The sequence below is a fragment of the Narcine bancroftii genome, chromosome 1 (genome assembly GCF_036971445.1).
Source record: "Narcine bancroftii isolate sNarBan1 chromosome 1, sNarBan1.hap1, whole genome shotgun sequence".
NCBI classification, from domain to species: domain Eukaryota; kingdom Metazoa; phylum Chordata; class Chondrichthyes; order Torpediniformes; family Narcinidae; genus Narcine; species Narcine bancroftii.
Genome location: NC_091469.1, coordinates 423,605,579 through 423,626,930, shown reverse-complemented (window position 1 = coordinate 423,626,930; position 21,352 = coordinate 423,605,579). Strand labels below are relative to the sequence as shown.

Genomic DNA, 21,352 nt, shown 5'->3' with positions numbered 1-21,352 from the left:
TTGGAAATGGGGAAACTAAAAATGTGTTTCAAATTGTAGGGTAGGGTGATGTTTGTCTGTGATAGAGTGGAGACCACATTTGTCCGAAACATGCTTTTGGAGTTGTTCAGTCTATAGATGAATGAAGACAGTCAGAAAGAAGTGAAAAAAAAGAACAAATGACCACCATGAACTGAGAGGCAGAACATAGCAGGTGATGAAATTTTGAAACATCTATGATGATAGAAACTAAGTAAAGGTTACAGGTGATTGACCTTGCATCATGTTTGGCCAGTTCATCAGGATAGTCTGGTTATCTAAAATCATTGCAACATTTGAGATTTCATATTGAATTCAATATCCCTAGACAGAAGAATGAGATGTTATCTCTCAAGTTTGCATTGGTCATCTTTGGAAACTTGTAGTATACCAAGGGTTGATTGAAAGGTCAGAGTGGAAGGAGAATTAAAATGTCATGTGGCTGGAAGGTCAGGGCCACTCATGTGGTCTGAAGTGAAGTCATTAGTATAGTGATTGCTCAATTTGTGTTTGGCTTTTTTCAATATAGGGTAGACCATATTGACCAAAATGAATACAATGGTCCAAATCGGAAGAAATCCCAGTGAATTGCTGTTTCACATGGACAGGTTTCTTGGGTCTGTAGATGAGGTAAAAGAGTAAATGTTGCATTTCCTGCAGTTACATGGGAAAGTGTTGTGATCAGGGAAATGGTTAGTTGAAATTATTGGAACCAAGGTGTTGTGAAGGGAATGGTCCCTCTGTAATGCTAAAACGAGAAGGGGCTAGAAATGTATGGTGGTGGAGATCCACCTTGGGTAATTTCCATTGTACATAGAGGTTGCTGGGTTGGATGATGAGAAAATAAGGAGCCCTATCCTTGTTCTGGCTGGGAAGAGAAAGGGTGAAGAGCAGAAATGTGGTAAATTGAGAAAAGACAATGGTGGAGAAGCCAGGAAAAAGGAAGACATCACAGTGGCAGTGGTGCGAAAGCCTCATGAGCAGGACAGTTATAATGTTGATGGAGAAAATGGGGAAAAGGAATAGAGTCTTTAGAGATCAAGGTGGGAGGAGTGTTGTTAAGAGAGTTAGCTGTATGGGTTGTAATAGATGTTTGTCTGTGCTAGAGTTACTGAAACAGAGATATCAAGAAAGGGAATGGAAGATTTTTACATCATTCCAGCTCTGCACACCAGTTCAGGATGATTTAATTCATGATATTTCACTTCAATATTTCCAAAGAAACTATTTCAATTTTAGTTCTTTTCTTACACACATCTGCTTTTTTTAAAAAAAAATAATTTGTGAATGAATTATAACAATCCATTTCCAGAAACATTGTTACCAGGAGTCAATAAAATAATATTGTTGAACAGAAAATATAATTTTTTAAAAAACTAGAAATACTCAACAGAACTGATTTATGTCTCTGACCTGAAGCATTCACCTCTCTCTCAATCCATAGGTCTTGCCTGATGTGCAAAGTATTTTAGTTTAAATTTCCACTGTTCACAATATTTTGCCTCCATTTAGCTAAAACATCATCAAAAGAAGGAAAAATTAGTTGTCTGGTAAAAATAAGCAAATATGTTATATTTGACATCTTGTTGTAATGATCAAGTTCAAATTATTTTTCAATTTCATTTATCATTATCATTATCATTTTACTTTTGGCATCAGGTCTATGTTGATGACAGCCTGTGACTTAGGAGCAATTACCAAGCCTTGGGAAATCTCTAAGCAGGTGAGTATAGGAAACCATTTCCTATCATAATAAATGTAAAATTTTAATGTTGATCTGTTTAAAGTTATACATATAATTGTAGTTTTTACTTAATATTTCATAATTGCCTACACTTTGATTTGTTTTGCCATTGAAAGTTCAGATTTATTGTCAGAGAACATACATGAGATCACATATAACTGAGACTTTTTTCCTGCGGGTGAGGCAGAATTTTGGTAATTTATTGGTAGTGCCAAAAACTGTACTCAGAAAGATATGGATACATGTCAACAAACTGACTGTGAAATACAGAGAGAAAAAGAATAACGAAGTGAAAAAGTAAGAGTGGAGGGGTAGCAGCTGTCCGTGAACCTGGTGGTGGAAGTCTTGTGGCACTTTTCTAATGGTAGCCACGAGAACAGAGCATATGCTGGGTGGTTGGATCCTTGATGATTGCTGCTGCTCTCTGGCAGTGTTCCCTGTCAATGTTCTCGATGGTGAGAAGATCTGTGATGTCCTGCATTGCGTTCACTATCTTTTGCATGGCTTTCCACTCAGGGGTATTTGAGTCCCCATACCAAACTGTAATGCAGATGGTCAGCACACTTCCACCACACATCGGTAGAAATTATCTCAGGTTTTGATGTCATACCAAACCTCTGCAAAGTCCTGACGATGTAAAGGTGCTGACATGCTTTCTTCACAATGCTATTCATAACAACATCCAAAAAAAAAACCATGTTTAATACTGGAAGAAAAATATATTTAATTATGGGATTCCATCATATTTAGTTTGGATGTGATCCTATGCCTTTTGCTGTGGTATCAAACAAGATCAACTATTGTGCATTGTTTCTTGATTATAATACCACACCAAACATTACATGGATATTTTTGCCTAATAGGGTCAGCATTAATAACCTAGGCAAAATTCCCTGTTTAAAACAAATCTCTCTTTAAATTATCATAAAGATGTATTTATTTATCAGGAGCTCTTGAATATCTGATCCTCTCAAAATCCAAAAAAAATCATGTCTGGAAAGAGACTATTGTCCTCAATGGACAGATCTGCAGGAACTGCATAGCTCTTTTTTACTGGAAGTATCTATCCATCATGCTATTATACAGTTTCCAAAGACCAAGATGAATAATAAGAAATATCTGAACTTTAAAATATACTTTCACCTAAATATAAAAGCAATAAATGAAAACTATAATTTCAATATTAAATTGTACAGTGAAAAACTTTGTAATAAAAATGTGAGATGCTCATTCAACTGCAAATAAATTGCATTTACTGCCACAGTTGTATCCTTATTAATCTAAATGAAGCCTTTTCTCTTCCCCTGGCTGCCAAATACTGGTTATAAGTTTTTATCTTTTTCAAGAATCATCTTTGTTATGTTCTATGATATTTGAAAATTCACACAGTGCCCTTGGCATGAGCAATAAGTTGCTACTCAATATCATGATGTGGACATTGAGTATGGAAAATGCCCTAAGTTAATTACTGCACCCTAAATTAGATAAAGGAAAGTAATTGCTCTTTGAATTATTGCACATAATCTCATTTAGAATGGCAGAAAAATGAATGATACTTTTTGTGAATTATGAAGCAATCTGTCTAACTATATGCGAACCTATTTACAAATGCGACATTGCTTGGTCCTATTTAGATTTACTAGTAATTTCTGTGCCACAAAGTGTTTAGATTTTCTGATTTTTTTTATATATAGAAATTAACTTGGTTGCTAAAAAGGATGACTGGCCACATCTTAGATATAAGCATGAGGATGTCATGTTCAAGTGGCTGAGTGACAAATTTATCACAGAGATTCATACAAATACATTATGTTATGCATTTGTCCTTTTGTTAGTCTTGAACAAACAAAAATTTAAATACATAACCATAATGGGGCATGTTACCTCTCCAGTCTTCCAAGGAGTAGATATACCCTGTATTCTCTTCAACGTTAATTAAAAGGAAATGTGCTCTTTGCTTTCCTTTTTTTGTTTTGTTTTTGTCTTTAGGCACCTGAATAAATAACCAATATAAAATTGGAAATACTTGTAGCTGGTCAAAGAGAAAGAATAACTCAGAAAACAATTGAGCCTTTGGGATATACAGCAGCTTTAGAACAATGGCTATTAGTTAAACACACACACACACAACACACACACACATACATAAATATCTAACTGGGTGGATAAGACAATTATCACTGAAAGTTCCCTTTTAAGAAAAAAGAAGTAATATTGCATGAATCCTATCGATAGTGAACTGCCATAATTAAAATTTGCTTGATCCGTCTGATATCAGATCAGCCAAATTTATGAAACAAGTGTATTTTTGTATTGTAGGTGGCTGAATTGGTAACTAGTGAGTTCTTTGAGCAAGGGGACAGGGAGAGATCTGAACTGAAGCTGACTCCAGCTGTGAGTACAAACTTAAAGTCATGATATTTTAAATAAACAAATTTGTCAATTTTCTATTCTGTACTTATTCCCAACAAAGACACCTAATTCTGAGCTTTGTCATGGGAGATTATCAGGTGGACAGAGAAAAAGGTTCAAAGAAGTACTCAGAGCTAACTTTAAGAAATGCAACATCATTACTGACTGCATGGAATCTTTGGCCCATCTCACAAACAAATATCAGGCAGTTTTTGCCCCATCTAGAGTTCTAATATTGGTCCCATCAACGCAGAATCCTCAAAGCTGTTATTGCGACCATTTCCCTTTATAATCACTCGAGAACATGTATCCCCCTCATAATTTTAAGTACCTCCAACAAATCTTCCCTCATTATTTTACACTCCAGGTCATAAAGTCTTAACTTGTTTAATCTTTGCCTGTAACTCAGTTCCTGAAGTCTGGGTAACATCCTAATGAATCTTCTCTGCACTCTTTCGATCTTATTGATCCTTTTCTGTATCCTTCTTTTCCTTGAAGATGTGTAGCATTTTGGGATGCTTTTAACTACATCTATCACAGCTGAGTTGCTTTTTTCAGTTTTTGCTGATGTGTCCTTTACTCAGACTATCAAAACATATTCCATTTTCCTTCAGAAAGGTAATTGTCTCACTCTGTCTTCTTTCCCATCTGTGCTTATTATTACATAAGAAACATTTTTTTTCTCTCAACAGACAAACTTTCATTTTCCCTCACTTCTATACCCACCACTGTCAGAGAGGTGGGAATTGTACTTCAATTTTGGTTGAGAACATGATTTGGACTGTTCAACTTCTTTACTCATTGTTTGAGTACCTTTAACACTGGATCTCTAACAACATCCATTTGTGCTTCAATGAAATCCACCAAATTCTTAAAGTAGCTGCCACATGGTGTTTTTCTTGATATTCAACAACTGTCTTCTCCATAATTCTCTTATCCAGTTGGGTAATTTATCTACAATGTCTACCATATTCTGAGGTATGTCAAGCTCTCAAAGATGGCCAATCTCTGTTATGACATTGCAACATCCTCTTAGAAAGAGAGCGAAAGCTTGTAAGCCATGCGTGTCCCCTGGTCTTACTGATGACCATGAAAAAGTCTTCAGTATATAAGCTCTAGAAATTCTATGCTTGTCAGCAAACTGTTTCTCTAATAACCACTTTAGCGCTTTGGAATCCTTGATTCGGAGTCATATGCTGGCAACTCTTTACAAGTTCTCATGGTTATCCACTTGTGAACTGAAGCAAATATTGTAAGCAATCTTCTGAGCTGTGACTTTTAATTTCAATACTGCATTTAAAGCTTTTCATAACCTTGAAATTACAGTGGGTCACTATCAAAAATTGGAATTTTTATCTTGGGCAGTGAGGAGAGTGTCTGTAACTGAATTAACAATGCAGCCATGTCATCTTGTCATGCCCAGATGTATGTCACTTTGTCCACCTGGATTTCAGCTTGCTGGGAGTGCCTGGAAAGATATAACCCTATAAGAGATGGCATTTGGCTCCCATCTCTGTCCAATGTGGCCATTATTGGAGTTTGATCTCTGGCTTCTTGGATCAACCTGATTAAATCAGCATCTGCGGCAATGGTTCAGCCTCTCCTTTGCCTCGTTCAGGACTAAGTCCATATTGTGGCTGTAGCACTGGCTCAGCATCAAGTCTTAATCTGCTTAATCCTTGACCAAGCGCTTATTGTTGTTCTAACATTGGCTCAGCTTTGGTATCTAATAGTTTTCTTTTCTCAAGTTCTTCATCAAAATTTGATTTTGTAGCGGCCATGTAGTGGGCTGAACAAGCACTCAGCGCGATGTCGTCAACTATCGCCGGCACGGTTCTGCAGGCCGCGAAACAACTAAACAAACAGGTGAATTCTCACTTAATGGAGCAGTACTGAGTGCTGGAGAATGGCATGTTATCCTGCTGAGTATCCTGCTGAAAGGTGCAGGACACTCACAGGGTCCTGCTGGTCCTGTGGATTGGAAGCATTCAAATAGCAATGTCCTGCCATGTACCATGGAGCCCAGGACATGCGGGGTATAGGAACATAGGAAAATAGGAAGTAGGAACAGGAGTAGGCCAAAAATGGCCCATCGAGCCTGCTCCGCCATTCAATACGATCATGGCTGATCTAATTTATGACCTAACTCCACCTACCTGCCTTCTCCCCATATCCCCTAATTCCTCTATCATGTAAAAATTTATCTAACCGAATTTTAAATGTGTTTAATGAGGCAGCCTCAACCACTTCCCTGGTTAGAGAATTCCAAACATTCACTACTCTCTGGGAAAAACTATTTTTCCTCATCTCTGTCCTAAATCTACTCCCCCGAATCTTGAGACTGTGTCCTCTCATTTTACTTTCCCTGGCCAGCTCAAAAAACCTTCCTACATCTATCCTATCCATACCCTTCATAATCCTATATGTTTCTATAAGATCTCCTCTCATTCTTCTGAACTCGAGCGAATACAATCCTAGATGATTTAATCTTTCATCATAAGTCAACCCCTTCATCCCAGGGATCAACCTAGTAAACCTCCTCTGGACTGTCTCCAAAGCCAGTATATCCTTCCTCAAATATGGAGACCAGAACTGGACACAGTACTCCAGGTGTGGTCTCACCAGTACCTTATACAGTTGCAACATTACCTCCCTACTCCTGAATTCAATCCCTCTAGTGATGAAGGCCAACATTCCATTTGCCTTCTTAATAACCTGCTGCACCTGCAACCTAACTTTTTGCGATTCATGCACAAGCACTCACTCTCAAGTCCCTCTGCACAACAGGATCCTGTAGTTTTTCACCCTTTAAATAATATTCAGCTCTTTTATTTTTCTTGCCTAAGTGGATAACCTCACACTTACTAACATTGTACTCCATCTGCCAGACCTTTGCTCACTCATCCAGCTTAACTATATCCCTCTGCAGGCTCTCCACATCCTCATTACAATTTGCTCCTACACTCAATTTGGTGTAATCTGCAAACTTGGCTACACCACATTTTGTCCCCTCCTCCAAGTCATCAATGTAAATGATGAATAGTTGTGGGCCTAACACTGACCCCCACGGCACCCGACTTACCACTCTCTGCCAACCTGAAATACTCCCATTTATCCCGACTCTCTGCCTCCTGTCAGACAACCAATTTTCAACCGAGGCCAATATACTTCCCCGGACTTCACTTTCCTGTAACTTACTGATAAGTCTCTTGTGCGGCACCTTATCAAACACTTTCTGGAAATCCAAATATACAACATCAACCTGTTCCCCTCTATCCACCGCACCCATTTTATCCTCAAAAGAATCCTAACAAGTTTGTCAAACAAGATCTTCCCTTTCTAAAACCATGCTGCGTCTGTCTGATTGAACCCTTATGTTCCATAAGTTTCACTATTTCATCTTTAATGATGGCTTCAAGCATTTTTCCAACCACAGACGTCAAGCTAATTGGCCGATAATTTCCAGTCTTCTACCTACATCCCTTCTTAAAAAGTGGCGTGACATTTGCTATCTTCCAGTCTGCCGGGACCTGCCCAGAATCCAAGGAATTTTGGTATATGATCACCAATGCATCAACTATAACTTCTGCCATTTCCTTCAGAACCCTTGGATGCATATCATCAGGACCAGGTGATTTGTCTGGCTTTAGTCCCATTAGTTTCTCCATCACTACTTTCTTTGTAACAACTATTTTATCAAGGCCCTCCCCAACATTCGCATCCTTAACTCCGCACTTGGGCATGTTGGACATGTCTTCCACCGTGAAGACTGACACAAAATATTTGTTTAATGCCTCGGTCATTTCCTCATTTTTTGCTACCAGTTTTCCTTTCTCATCCTCCAAGGGTCCTATGTTAACTCTGGCCACCCTCTTCCGTTTTATATATTTATAATTTTTTTTGCTTTCTGTTTTTATATCTTGTGCCAATTTACTTTCATAATCCTTTTTTCCCATTTCTTTTTACCCGCTTTGTAACCCCTTGTTGTCTCTTAAAGTTTTCCCAATCTTCCAGTTTCCCACTGCTCTTTGCAGCTTTGTACACCTGCGCCTTCAATTTTATACCCTCCTTTATTTCCTTTGTTAACCACGGTTGATTTTTCCCTCCCTTGCTGCCCTTTTTCCTGACCGGAATATATTTTTGTTGAGCATTACAAAATATTTCTTTGAAAACCTTCCACTGTTTCTCAACTGTTTCATCAATTAGCCTGTGCTCCCAGTCCACTCTGCCCAATCCCTCCCTCATCCTATGGTAGTCACCCCTGTTTAAGCATAATATATTAGTTTTAGATCTAACTATTTCCCCTTCCATCTGAATGAGAAATTCAATCATACTATGATTGCTATTTCCCAGATGGTCTCTGACTATTACATCATTTACTCTACTTATCTCATTGCACAACACTAGATCCAGGAGAGCATTTTCTCTTGTGGGTTCCTTAACATGCTGCTCAAGAAAGTTATCAAGCATGCAAAACCTGAATAAAATCAGTCTTGAGTTGACCAATCTGCCGTGTGTGTACATGTATTACTTTAGTAGCTCTACCATAGTAGTCGCTATAATTGGTGACATCGACTGCAAGATTCGGCCAAAGTCTGAGTCTACAGTCATAATGGACGCAGTTACAGCAGCACCGGCAGATGCTGCCACGGCTGCAGTTAACACAGTGGGACTTCACTTGCCTCCTTTCTGGACTCAATGACCTCGAGTATGGCTTATACAGGCTGAAACCCAGTTTCATCTTCAGGGCATAACGGCGGAGGACACAAAATTCTGCCATGTTGTAGGTGCATTGGACACTGCTACCACATTTCGAGTAAATAAATTTATTATCAATCCCCCGGTGGAAATCCAGTACACTAGGTTCCACCAGTTTCTCCTGGATTCGCTGGAATTGCAAGACATGAGCAAGGCGTGTGGATTTTGAATATGCAAGGCCTGGGTGATAGGAATCCATCAGGCCTAATGAATGAGATACATTCTAACAGTGGTGGACCATTTTACGTGCTGGCCAGAGGCTATCCCGTTGCCATCCAGTGACGCTGAAACATGTGCTAGGGCATTCATCATCAATTGGATCGCTAGATTTGGTGTCCCAATGCACATAACTTCAGACTGTGGAGCACAATTCACCTCTGCATTATGGACTGCCTTTATGAGCTTTTGTAGCACACACCTGCAACACGCCATGGCATAACATCCACCATCTAATGGCCTTGTGGAATGTTTCCACTGGCAACTAAAGTTCGCACTTAAGGCCCGACTCACCAGTCCCAATTGGGTCGGTGAGTAGCCATGGGTTCTACTGGGAGTGTGCACAGCTTCAAAGGAGGATTTGTCTGCATCATCTGCAGAGATGGTTTATGGTGCAGTCCTTAGAGTTCCAGGGGACATTAATTTCGCAGCCAATTCTAACCTGGACGTCCTTCAGCAGCTTTGATGTGGTATCACAGTCAGCAAACCTGTTCCTACCAACTGGCACGGAACTCCTAAACAACATATGCCCCCACCGCTCCTGGATGCTGATTTTGTTTTTGTACGCAGACAGGCCCCAGGAACGCCGTAACAACAAACATATGAGGGCCCTTTCTGCGTGATTAGGAGGGACGTGGTTGTGTATACTTTGGACATTGGGGGGTATACAAAGCTATTTAGTGTAGACAGACTCAAGCCTGCCCATGTGGATCCCACTTCACCCATTCAATGCCCCCAGCTCAGACGATGTGGATGTCACCGAATGCACATGCAACTGGTGTTTTAGTTTCCAGTGATGATTCTGGGGTGGGGGGGGGAGGGGTTGATGTTGCAGCTGTGTAGCGGGCCAAGTGAGCACACAACACGGTGTCATGAACCGTTACCAGCACGGTTCTGCGGGTCATGAAACAACTAAACGAACAGGTGAATACTCACCTAACGGAGCGGTACTGCGTGCTGGAGAATGGCGCGTTGTCCTGCTGAGTATCCTGCTGGAAGGCGCAGGACACTCTCAAGGATCAATTTAAACCTGCTGGTCCTGTAGATCGGAAGCACTCCAATAGCAGTGTCCCGCCTTGTCCCGTGGAGCCCGGGACATTGTAAAACCTGAATAAAGTCAGTCTTGTCTTGAGTTGTCTAATCTGGCATGTGTGTGTGTGTGTGTATTACTTTAGTAGCTCTACTATAGTAGCTGTTGCAATGTTTTCAATAATTTATTTTGAGCACCAGATACCATTGAACTTTCTAGGTCCTGTGACCTGGCCTCATTAGCAGCAATTTTTTTGTCCAGTTCTAGTTGCTTTTTATTGCTTTTTTGGTCCTTTTCCTCCATTCTTAGCTGTTCCTCTGCTTGTCATCACTGCTCCTCCTGCAGCACCTCTGCTTGTCATCGCTGCTCCTCCTGCAGCTCCTCTTTTTGCCATTGCTGCCCCTCTTCTTGTCATCACTGCTCCTCCTGCTGCTCCTCTTCCTGCCGTCGCTGCTCCTCTTCCTGCCGTCGCTGCTCCTCTTCCTGCCGTCGCTGCTCCTCTTCCTGCCGTCGCTGCTCCTCTTCCTGCCGTCGCTGCTCCTCTTCCTGCCGTCGCTGCTCCTCTTCCTGCCGTCGCTGCTCCTCTTCCTGCCGTCGCTGCTCCTCTTCCTGCCGTCGCTGCTCCTCTTCCTGCCGTCGCTGCTCCTCTTCCTGCCGTCGCTGCTCCTCTTCCTGCCGTCGCTGCTCCTCTTCCTGCCGTCGCTGCTCCTCTTCCTGCCGTCGCTGCTCCTCTTCCTGCCGTCGCTGCTCCTCTTCCTGCCGTCGCTGCTCCTCTTCCTGCCGTCGCTGCTCCTCTTCCTGCCGTCGCTGCTCCTCTTCCTGCCGTCGCTGCTCCTCTTCCTGCCGTCGCTGCTCCTCTTCCTGCCGTCGCTGCTCCTCTTCCTGCCGTCGCTGCTCCTCTTCCTGCCGTCGCTGCTCCTCTTCCTGCCGTCGCTGCTCCTCTTCCTGCCGTCGCTGCTCCTCTTCCTGCCGTCGCTGCTCCTCTTCCTGCCGTCGCTGCTCCTCTTCCTGCCGTCGCTGCTCCTCTTCCTGCCGTCGCTGCTCCTCTTCCTGCCGTCGCTGCTCCTCTTCCTGCCGTCGCTGCTCCTCTTCCTGCCGTCGCTGCTCCTCTTCCTGCCGTCGCTGCTCCTCTTCCTGCCGTCGCTGCTCCTCTTCCTGCCGTCGCTGCTCCTCTTCCTGCCGTCGCTGCTCCTCTTCCTGCCGTCGCTGCTCCTCTTCCTGCCGTCGCTGCTCCTCTTCCTGCCGTCGCTGCTCCTCTTCCTGCCGTCGCTGCTCCTCTTCCTGCCGTCGCTGCTCCTCTTCCTGCCGTCGCTGCTCCTCTTCCTGCCGTCGCTGCTCCTCTTCCTGCCGTCGCTGCTCCTCTTCCTGCCGTCGCTGCTCCTCTTCCTGCCGCCGCTGCTCCTCTTCCTGCCGCCGCTGCTCCTCTTCTTGCCGCCGCTGCTCCTCCTGCAGCTCCTTGCTGCCGCTGCTCCTCTTGTCATCACTGCTCCTCCTGCAGCTCCTCTTCATGTTGTCGCTGCACCCATATCAGTCTTATCTGCTCCTCCTTATCGTTTAAGTTCAAACTGAAGCATTGTCTTTTTCATTTTAAGACCTGCTGTTACTGCATAAATTCTTTTACACAAAGATTCAGTGCTTGAAATTCTGGAGCCAACTCTAGAGCTCTGCTTGCTGGAAATATTTGATGCCCTATTGTGAAATCTTATTAGGTCCCGTAAGTCAGACAATGCTTTAATCTCTGACAATGTCTCCATTTTAGATTGTTCATCCTTCACACCACTACCTCGTAACTAATCTTAGCTTCTATTAATGTATTTTTGGCAGTAATTCTGTGGAATCCATATCCCCAGCAGCTGAAACCTGATTATATCCTCCCTCAATCTGTCTTGAAGAGCCATCTTGTCTCCCTTTGTATCTAATTGCCATTTATGCAATTCATCTATTAGTTATGCCTTCTTCATCTTCTCAACGCATTGCTCCCTAGCAGTCATAGGTGTTGTTTTCTCTGTAGTGTTTTTCGTTGGACTCAGATATAAAATATACACAACAATCTCTCCAAAACCAAAACAGTCCTTATCGGACAAGTGGATTCAATGCCCAAAACCATGTTCTAATCTGTAATAAACACAGAAAGCTTACCACTTCTAACAATGATTTTTATTGTTGTTTATTTCTTCTTATCAAGCTGCTCTAAACAGAGCCCAATCAATCTAGTCCTCTTCCAAATTCAATTTCTAATTTTCTATGTCTTCAAATCCGTCTTTCTTGGACTAACAAGACAATAGTCCAGGTTTCCTTTGACTTAATTATTGCAACCATTTCCCTTTATAATTGCTTGAAAACATGTAGTTGGATGTTTTGGCTCATTAATGAATAAGTCTGTTCTAATAGCATTGAGTTTTCCACTGTTTATTTGCACTCTAAACAGGAAACTATACTTAAGACAATTAATAAATGGACAAAAAGTTATTCTTTGAAAACTTTATTTATGAATTTTTAAAATACATACAAAACAACTTACTTAAGTAAGTCAGAGCAAAATACATATTTCAGGTAATTATCGGTTGCTGTGTAGTGTGCCAACCCTTTACAACTTTAAAAAAAAACATTTACCTTGTATGTAAACTCATACATTTCAAATATAGTGTCCACATTTTAACAAAAAATAATTATTATTTTGTAAATTATAAGTTAACTTCTCTAAAAAGAGACACAATTTTAGGTCATAGTATAACCCAATAGATACGAACGGAGCAAGTTGTAGTTCAATCTTGAATAAATCTTCCAAAAACTTAATGAATTTTTCCCAAAAAGTTTAACTTTTTCATATGTCCATACTGAATGTAAGAAACGCAATGAAAACACAAATCAGAAGAACTAAAACATATTTTTTTCAACTTCTCAGGAGTCAAGTACAACTGATGTAAAAAAATTATAATTGACTAAACCATATCTCACATTGATTAATTTTGTAACACTGTCTACACATATATTCATCCACTCCTGAGATAATGTAATAGACAAGTCCTTCTCCCATTTGTCCTTCATTTTATAAAAGTCAACCTGAACCATCTTTTCTTGTAACAATGCATACACTTCAGAACAGAACCCTTTTTCCCATTATCAACAATTAACATCTCAAACTTAGTGCGTCCAGGTAAAACCAGATCCCGTCCAAAATTTTCTGTCAATAATGCTAGAACTTTATAAGCAAATAAGGAGCTTGAAGATATCCCAAATTTTTCTCTATGTCTAGTAAATGAAAGAAACATAACAGCTTCAAAACAATCCTCCACCAACTTGATACCTTTCGATTCCCAAGCTTTCAAGTTGGGGTTATTAAGTGAAAAAGAAATTACTTTATTCTGATATACTGGTGTCTTAGCTGAAACTTTACTTACCCAGGGCTCCATTAAATGTCTCAATACCAGAAATTTATACTTTTGTAAGAAATTTTGATAATCCCTATCTAATGTTACACCTACATATTTAATTTTATTAGACCATCTAAACTTCATAAACTGTTTACAATCTGAATAATCCTCATCTGATATTGGTAATATCTCACTCTTATCCCAATTAACTTTATAAACCAGACATTTCTCCATATTGATTCAACAAATTTTGAAGTGGCCCCAAAGAATTTCTAGGGCATGTTAAATATATCAACACATCATCTGCAAACTTTAATTCCCTTAATATCTTCAGTCTAATTACCTGAGCCAGTGGTTCTATAACCAATGCAAGTAAGGCCGGTGACAATGGGCAGCCCTGTCTAGTTGATCTAGACAAATTAAATGCAGGCAACACCTGTCCATTTGTCACCACCTGTGCAGAAGGATTTGTATATAAAGCCTTCACCCAAACAGTGAAGAGTGGGCCAAATTTAAATCTTTCTAACATTTTAAATAATAAATTCCACTCAATATGATCAAAAACTTTTTCTGCATCTAGCGCTACCGTCATTGGTTGGTTGAGTTGCTGTTTTGATGCATCAGTTTGGTAATATTGTCGGCTGAATACCTATTCTTAATAAAACCCCATTTGGTCTACATATATTAATTGTGGTAAATATTTAGCAAGCCTATTAGCTAATAACTTTGCTACAATTTTATAATCCGCATTCAGTAAAGAAATTGGTCTATATGAGGAAAATTTCAAAGGATCCCTATCCTTCTTTGGCATAACTATTAATTAATGCCCTAGAAAAAGACTCCGGAAGCAAACCCATTTCTTTAGCTTGTACATTATCTCAGGAGGAGTGGATGAATATGTGTGTAGACAGTGTTACAAAATTAATCAATGTGAGATATAGTTTAGTCAATTATAATTTTTTACAGCAGTTGTACTTGATTCCTGAGAAGTTGAAAAAATATGTTTTAGTTCTTCTGATTTGTGTTTTTGTTGTGGACAGACAGGTACTTTCTTACATTCAGTATGGACATCTGTAAATACCAGAAGTAATAGATCATAAAATTCTTTATAAAACTCCATTGTAAATCCATCTTCTCCTAGAGATTTCACATTAGGCATAGTTTGTAATCCTTAAGCTCTATCTCAGTAAAAAAAAACTATCTAATTCATTTACATCTTTCTCATTCAAGGAAGGTAAGTTTAAATTAGCCAAGAAATATTCAATCTATTTGTTATCCTGTGTCACCCCAGAGGTATACAAATCTTGATAAAATGTACAAAATTCATTGTTAATCTCCTGGGGTTTATATGTTACTGTCGAGTTTCTCCTAACTGCATTTATTGTCCTTGAAGTTTGTTCAGTCTTTAACTCCCAAGCCAAAACTTTATGGGCTCACTCTCCTAACTCATAATAATGTTGCTTTGATCTTTGGATCATTTTCTCATATTTATAAGTTTGCAAAGTATTGTAACGTAATTTCAATCTAGATAACTGTGCCTTATTATCCTCCATTGAATTCCTTTGAAATTTCTTCTCTAACACTTTTATTTCTTTTTCCAAATTCTGCCAAATATTGTTTTTTAATCCTCGCTGAATAACTAGTTATCTGACCACTTAAATACACTTTTAAAGCATCCCATAGAATAAACTTACTGGGTATTGATTGCAAAAAAAAAATGTAATGTCATCCCTGACATATTCTAGGAATTCAGGTTTTTTTAAAAATAACATCTCATTAAATCTCCAATGATAAGCAGTTTCTACCACCTCAGGACCAGTACAAGAGATTAATAATAAAGAATGATCAGACAAAATCCTACTCTTATATTCAGCATGAGTGATTATACCTTGTAATTGTCCCAATACCAAAAATAAGTCAATTCTAGAAAAAGAATCATGTCGTGCAGAATGAAATGAAAAATCTTTCTCAGTCGGATTTAATCGTCTCCATATTTCTACCAAATTCAATTCTTTCATTAGTACAGCTAATCTTTTAGCCACTTTAGTTTTCTTCACAGTTTTTGGAAATTTATCCAATAATGGATCCAAACAACAATTAAAATCCCCACCTACTAAAATATTCTCATTTGCCTGATTCAAATTCAAAAATGTTTTAGTTACAAATTCTTCATCACCTTCATTTGGAGCATACACATTCATCAAAGTCCAAGCTTCGGAAAATATTTTTACAGATAACCGTAAATACTCTGCCAGCATTCGCAGAGAATGAATCCAACATAAAAGGTAACTTTTTATGTATTAAAATAGCTACCCCTCTAGCCTTTGAGTTAAAAGACGATGCAATAACATGGCCTACCCAATCATGTTTTAACTTTAAATGTTCTTTCTCAGTCAAAAGAGTCTCTTGTAAAAAAGCAATATCAACCTTCATCTTTTTAATGTAATTCAATACTCACTTCCTGATTAAGCCCTTCAACATTAAAAGTCGCAAAATTGAAGTTATTCTTTTTTTCCCCTTAGAGTGGCACCTAACACAGTCAGCACTAGTACAAATTAAAAGGGTCCTTTAAAAAAAAACCCAAAACACTACACACTAAACTAAAAAAAAGAACAAAAAAATTTAACTCAATAAACTAAATGAATATATATAAAGAAAACCCCCCTTAAAGAAAAAAAAAACACTTTATTGGTACCCCCTTCTATAGATTGGGTGTGGCCAATACCACTAGTGGCGGATGACTGGAAGTCATCCAACCCCCCCCCCCCCAACCGATCTCCATGAAAAAAATATATAAAATAATGACATTCAGCCCACAGATTCCATTCCACGATTAGCTTGGTCGTTTCATTCTATATCAATCAATCGTTGAGTTTCTGGTGCCTTCTTCCCATTCCCATTCCCGTTCATCTTCAGAAAGACCTGCAACTTCGACTGCTTCTGCATTTCAGAACTTGTCTGATTATCTGGCAAGGAATTTGCAAAGGTTAAAACATCACAATCATTCTCAAAACACTGAGTCTGAAAATTCCCATAAAACTCCTTCAAAACAGCAGAGAATCTAAAAGCAAATCTATACCCCTTCTTGCACAGAACCAATTTTGCAGGATTAAATTCCTTACATCTCCTAATAATATCTTGGCTCAAGTCACCATAAAAAAAGACCCTATTGCCTTGAATCATCAGAGAGCTCTGAATTTGACAAGCTTTTTGTACCTCAAGACGCAAAATCATCTCTCGATCTTGATACCACAGACAACAAATAAGAATTACCCGTGGAGGTTGACCTGGGAAAGGTTTTTTCCTTATTGCTCTATTGCTTCATCTGGGAAAGACTCTTCTCTTAACATTTCTTGAATCCATTTCCGAAAAAAACTTTACTGGGTCTATTCCTTCAATATCTTCTGGAAGACCTACTATCTTAATATTATTACGCTGAATCTGATTTTCCAATGAATCAATTTTTTCAAGTATTCTCTTTTCTGAATGCCCCAACCAATGATGGAATGCTCAATATAATCCATCCGCTCTGAATATCTCTCCTCCTTATCATTACAGTCAATAAAAGCCTGCTCATTCTTCTTAAACTTATCGTGTACCATATCAACAGCTCTCAAACATTTATTAACATCCATTTTTACTGCAGAAACTTCTTCATATATATTGTTCATTTTCCCTTTCATATCATCAAATTGGGCATTGACTCCTAAAATACCTTGACTCACTTGAACAGACATATTTTCCATTCACATAACAATATCTTCCAATAAAGGGTTAACAGGTTAAACTCCAGCAGAGGTAGTTTTAAAAGTCTGTGAATAGTTTTAAACCTTTGTGGCCTACCTTCCATGATTCTTGCTGCTTCCATAATAATTGCTCTTCCTCTTCATCCAACATCACAGAATTTTCTTCCTCTTCTTCTCCTGCTTGTATTTCAGCCTGGGTGACCTGGCTGCGAGTTTGGACCCCCCTCATACCGGTCAGCCTGGCAGAGGCTGATCCCACCCGCAGCCTGGACCCAGTTAAGGGTAGTGTACATGCGCGAGTCATCATGCGTGCCCAGTTCATCCAACACTGCGTTAGTCACAGCGGTGCTGCCGACCACGCACAAGTGTTCAAGTTCTCAGTCAGGGCAATCACTCCTGTGTTCCTCGGCCTCGTCGGGTGCATGCCGGGACTCGTGCTCATGCCCCCCCCCCCCACTCCATGGAGGGACTCACCGCACCAGTGGCATCTTTCATTCCCGAACGCAAGGAAGGCACCGGTGTAATACTCAGCTTTGTCTGTAGACTCCTCTGCTGCTTCGTGGCCTCTCCAATCGACTCTCATGGATCTTTCTGAAAGGTTCTTCTGCATTTTCTACACATTTAAAAGTTAATTTCTTCACTAGTTGTCCTCTTGTTTTCTTTATTGTTGCTGTAGACAAAGTTTAAGCCACTTCTTGAAAATTTTTAAAAGTGCTAAATGTCTTTATAATTCGGTCATTAATTATTCAGTTGGGGAGAGGTGTTTCCACATGACTTCTTCCTATGCCATCTTGCCATGCCCCCCGACAATAAGTTATTAATTCATTCAAAAGTACACGGTCAAAGAAAATTGTCTTGACCAGCTCTATATTCTTGATTCTAACAGCACAAAAGCAAATTAAAAACTAACCACTTTGTTTATCTTAGATGGTTGAAAACATGGCTTTTAACCTTAATAAGAAAGCAGTAACTATAGAGACACTCAAAGGAATGTCAAAAATCATTGTGCAGACTCCTAAAAATGTCTAGCAGCTAGAAACTGGCAAAAAATGTTTACAAGTGATTTTCAGTCATTTTAACCCTTACATAAATCATCCTTGATTTAGAGGGACTGCTTAAGAAGAATTTACTTCATTTATTATTATTGCTTGTGATGTTATAACACTAGACTTACAACATTGATTTAATCTGTTAGAGTGAATTAAGAACACATTCCTGCCATAATAATTTCATGTGCACCCTTCATTTATCATTTGAAAGGAGACTTCAAGTATTTTTCACCAAGAAAAAGGCTTTAACTCTAAAATTCATCAGTTCACTAATTTATGACCTGTTAAATAATTCATTAGTCACAATAGGAACATGTTTTCTAATATAAATACATCAGTATACAGTTCAATTATTAAATTATTTCAACACCATCAAACTTTGCACTGACTGGATCTTAACTAACCAGGAATATCCTTTCCAAAACCTCCAATGCTTAAGAGCTCATGAAGTACTATTGAACTACAACCCTTGATGCATTTGGTTCAATAAACACACACCGGGAAGTCCTACAGTCAAGAAGTATGTGATCCCAGTAGCAAAATAAGAGCACTCTCCGTAGACCATAAAATGGCTGCCTGAATGCAACAACTGAGATAATTTACATGAATCATTCAGCATTAGTTCATGTCTTACAGAAGTTGAACAAACCCATGTTATTCATTTCCCTTTAATGTGAGAAACTTGGTACATCAGGGTTTTTGCTGATTGGAGATAGATTTTGCTTATAGATACTTATTTGCTGATATTGATACTTGCTTGGTAGTTCATATTGCTGATAGCTATTTTGATTTATTATCACATCAGGCAAGCAGCACATGAGGCCAATACTTCAACCTAATCTTTGAGACCTGTGCTGAGCAAGCAGCGCAATATCTAAAGTCAAGCTTTATTTCTGAATTGCTAAACAAATTCCAGTCTGATGATGTGTCTGATTGCAAAATTCTTTTTTTTTTAAACAATATTCTGTCCTTTCTCATGCAATAGTTTGAAATAGAAAACTTAACCCACAGAAGAGAATCACAAAGTTATTTGGATATTTTATTTCAATTATAAGGAAGAAGGGTGTTGACAAAGAATGACATGCTAAATGCAGCTTGACAAGATTGGATTTGAACAATTAAAATTATTAATGCTTGTTTGACTCTTGATGCCAGTATATATTTTGGTCGTAGCAAAGCGTGATTTAATGGCTCCTGTTTGGATGGTTGATCTACCCCCACCTTTCCATTGGTAGATAATGAAATGTTTGGCTCAACTGGGCTTAAACCAGCCATGATCACAACATTAATGAAATGCTCTAATCTGGATGATAATGGGATATTTGTGCTTTTCATATTTTAACACACTGGAGGTTTATTTATCTGACATCCTAGTCCTTTATTTATGTTCAATGCTGAAGGCTTGCAGCAATGCTGGTGGTAATGCAAAGCACAGTCAAACATGCTCTTGCTCATTATGATACTAGGGGACATTTGCCATCTCTAGTATGTATATTCATTCCCAGCAATCTTATATTATGCCATAATATTAAAGGTTGATATTTAACCATTGAAATTTATATATTTATTTTTGTTATGTGCACTGAGATACAGTGAAAAGTTCAAATTTATTGTCCTATATATTGAAAGTGGAGTGATAAAGGTTGTTATGTGGGCAGACCAGTGGACATCTCACACAAAGTACAACAGTGCAGATTTACAGAGGGAGAAGGGTTTCTCTTAAGTGTCATTCAATGGTTAGCAAAGAGTCGCTACATACCCTAACCATTAGCCTGGTTCGCTTTGTTCCTGCCTGATGTCCAGTGGTAGGATTCCTGCATACACTGAACTTGAGTCCCCATATCCAGCTTCTTGCTCTTTATTAGACCTCCTCGACCCCTAGTCCCAATTCTTGGCAGCTGTTGCTGCCTGTGGCCTTCTCTCCTTTCCATCTCCTCACTTAAAAATCAAACTGAGAGAGAAAATTTTGAATTAACTTTGACATTGCCAAGAAGCCTGGCGAGGATATATTAGAGTACTGAAGTTATTTCAGTGGCATCAATCTCCAATATTTCAGTGGAAGTGTCATGTCAACTGTGTAATCATATTCATTCTGTTCATCCTGTAGTAAATCCCTAATACGACTTCCTTTGTGTTCTCCTTCGCATGTAAAATGAAAATAGACAGCCTTGAAATTAATTAGTACCCTTTTTTATTTTTAAAGCACTAATTGGACACAAATTTGGAGTAGTTGAGCTCTTGAGATTTTCCAGGTGCATGATCCATTGTCATTGAATATGTTCCTGCAGCCAGGCAGGTGTGTAATGACATGCATTGAGGGGGCGGTCGTCATTGGAGTGGGCTGAGTCAGAGTGGTAAGGCTTTGGCTCAACAGGCTTTGGCACAAACATGTAAAAGCCGAGGGATAGTAGGAGTTTAAGAAAAAAGGGGCCACCCTATTCGAAGAACAAAAAGGATTCAGCAGGTAGGCATAGGTAAGGACAGGCTTTAGATATCATTTTATTTTCCTCTAGTCATAAAGTGGAGAGCGGCCAGTGTGTGAGTCAGACTTACAGATTTTAGCTCATGAGGCTTCGGCATGCGGAGGCTGAAGATGAGTTTGGTTCCACTAAGGTAAGATCTTTGAACTTAAATTTGAAGAATTAATGGAGTCAGCAGCTAGAGCAGTAGAATGCTCCATTTGCAGGATGTTGGAAATCTGGGACAGCGCAGCCTGATGACTACACCTGCAAAATGGTGCATCCAGCTGCAGCTCCTAGGAGAGCGTGTTAAAGAGCTGGAGCTGGATGAACTCAGGATCATTCAGGAGGCAGAGGCAGCGATAGAGATGAGCTTCAGGGAAATAGTCACCCCTAAAATTCAGGAGTCAAGTAACTGAGTGACTGTTAGGAGAGGGAAGGGGAAGAGGCAAGTCAATGCAGAGCACATCTGTAGCAGTTGCCCTCAACAACAAGTGTATTGTTTTGGATACTATGGGGGGGGCGTGTGGTGAGGAGATCTACCAT

At 39.5% G+C, this 21,352-nt stretch overlaps 2 protein-coding genes across 6 annotated transcripts in view; one reads left to right on the top strand and one right to left on the bottom strand.

The window, feature by feature from the left end:
* Positions 1-21,352, top strand: part of LOC138751620 (dual 3',5'-cyclic-AMP and -GMP phosphodiesterase 11A-like) — a 272,213-nt gene that overhangs the window by 222,052 nt on the left and 28,809 nt on the right. For all 5 annotated transcript variants that reach the window (XM_069914141.1, XM_069914140.1, XM_069914143.1 and 2 more), the window contains 2 exons: positions 1,678-1,741; positions 4,082-4,156. In XM_069914141.1, coding sequence (XP_069770242.1) covers positions 1,678-1,741; positions 4,082-4,156 — 139 coding nt within the window. The remainder of the gene's footprint in view (positions 1-1,677; positions 1,742-4,081; positions 4,157-21,352) is intronic.
* Positions 10,332-11,687, bottom strand: LOC138754216 (golgin subfamily A member 6-like protein 6). Its single transcript, XM_069918141.1, is given in 1 exon segment — positions 10,332-11,687. A coding segment is annotated over 1 exon segment (1,356 nt).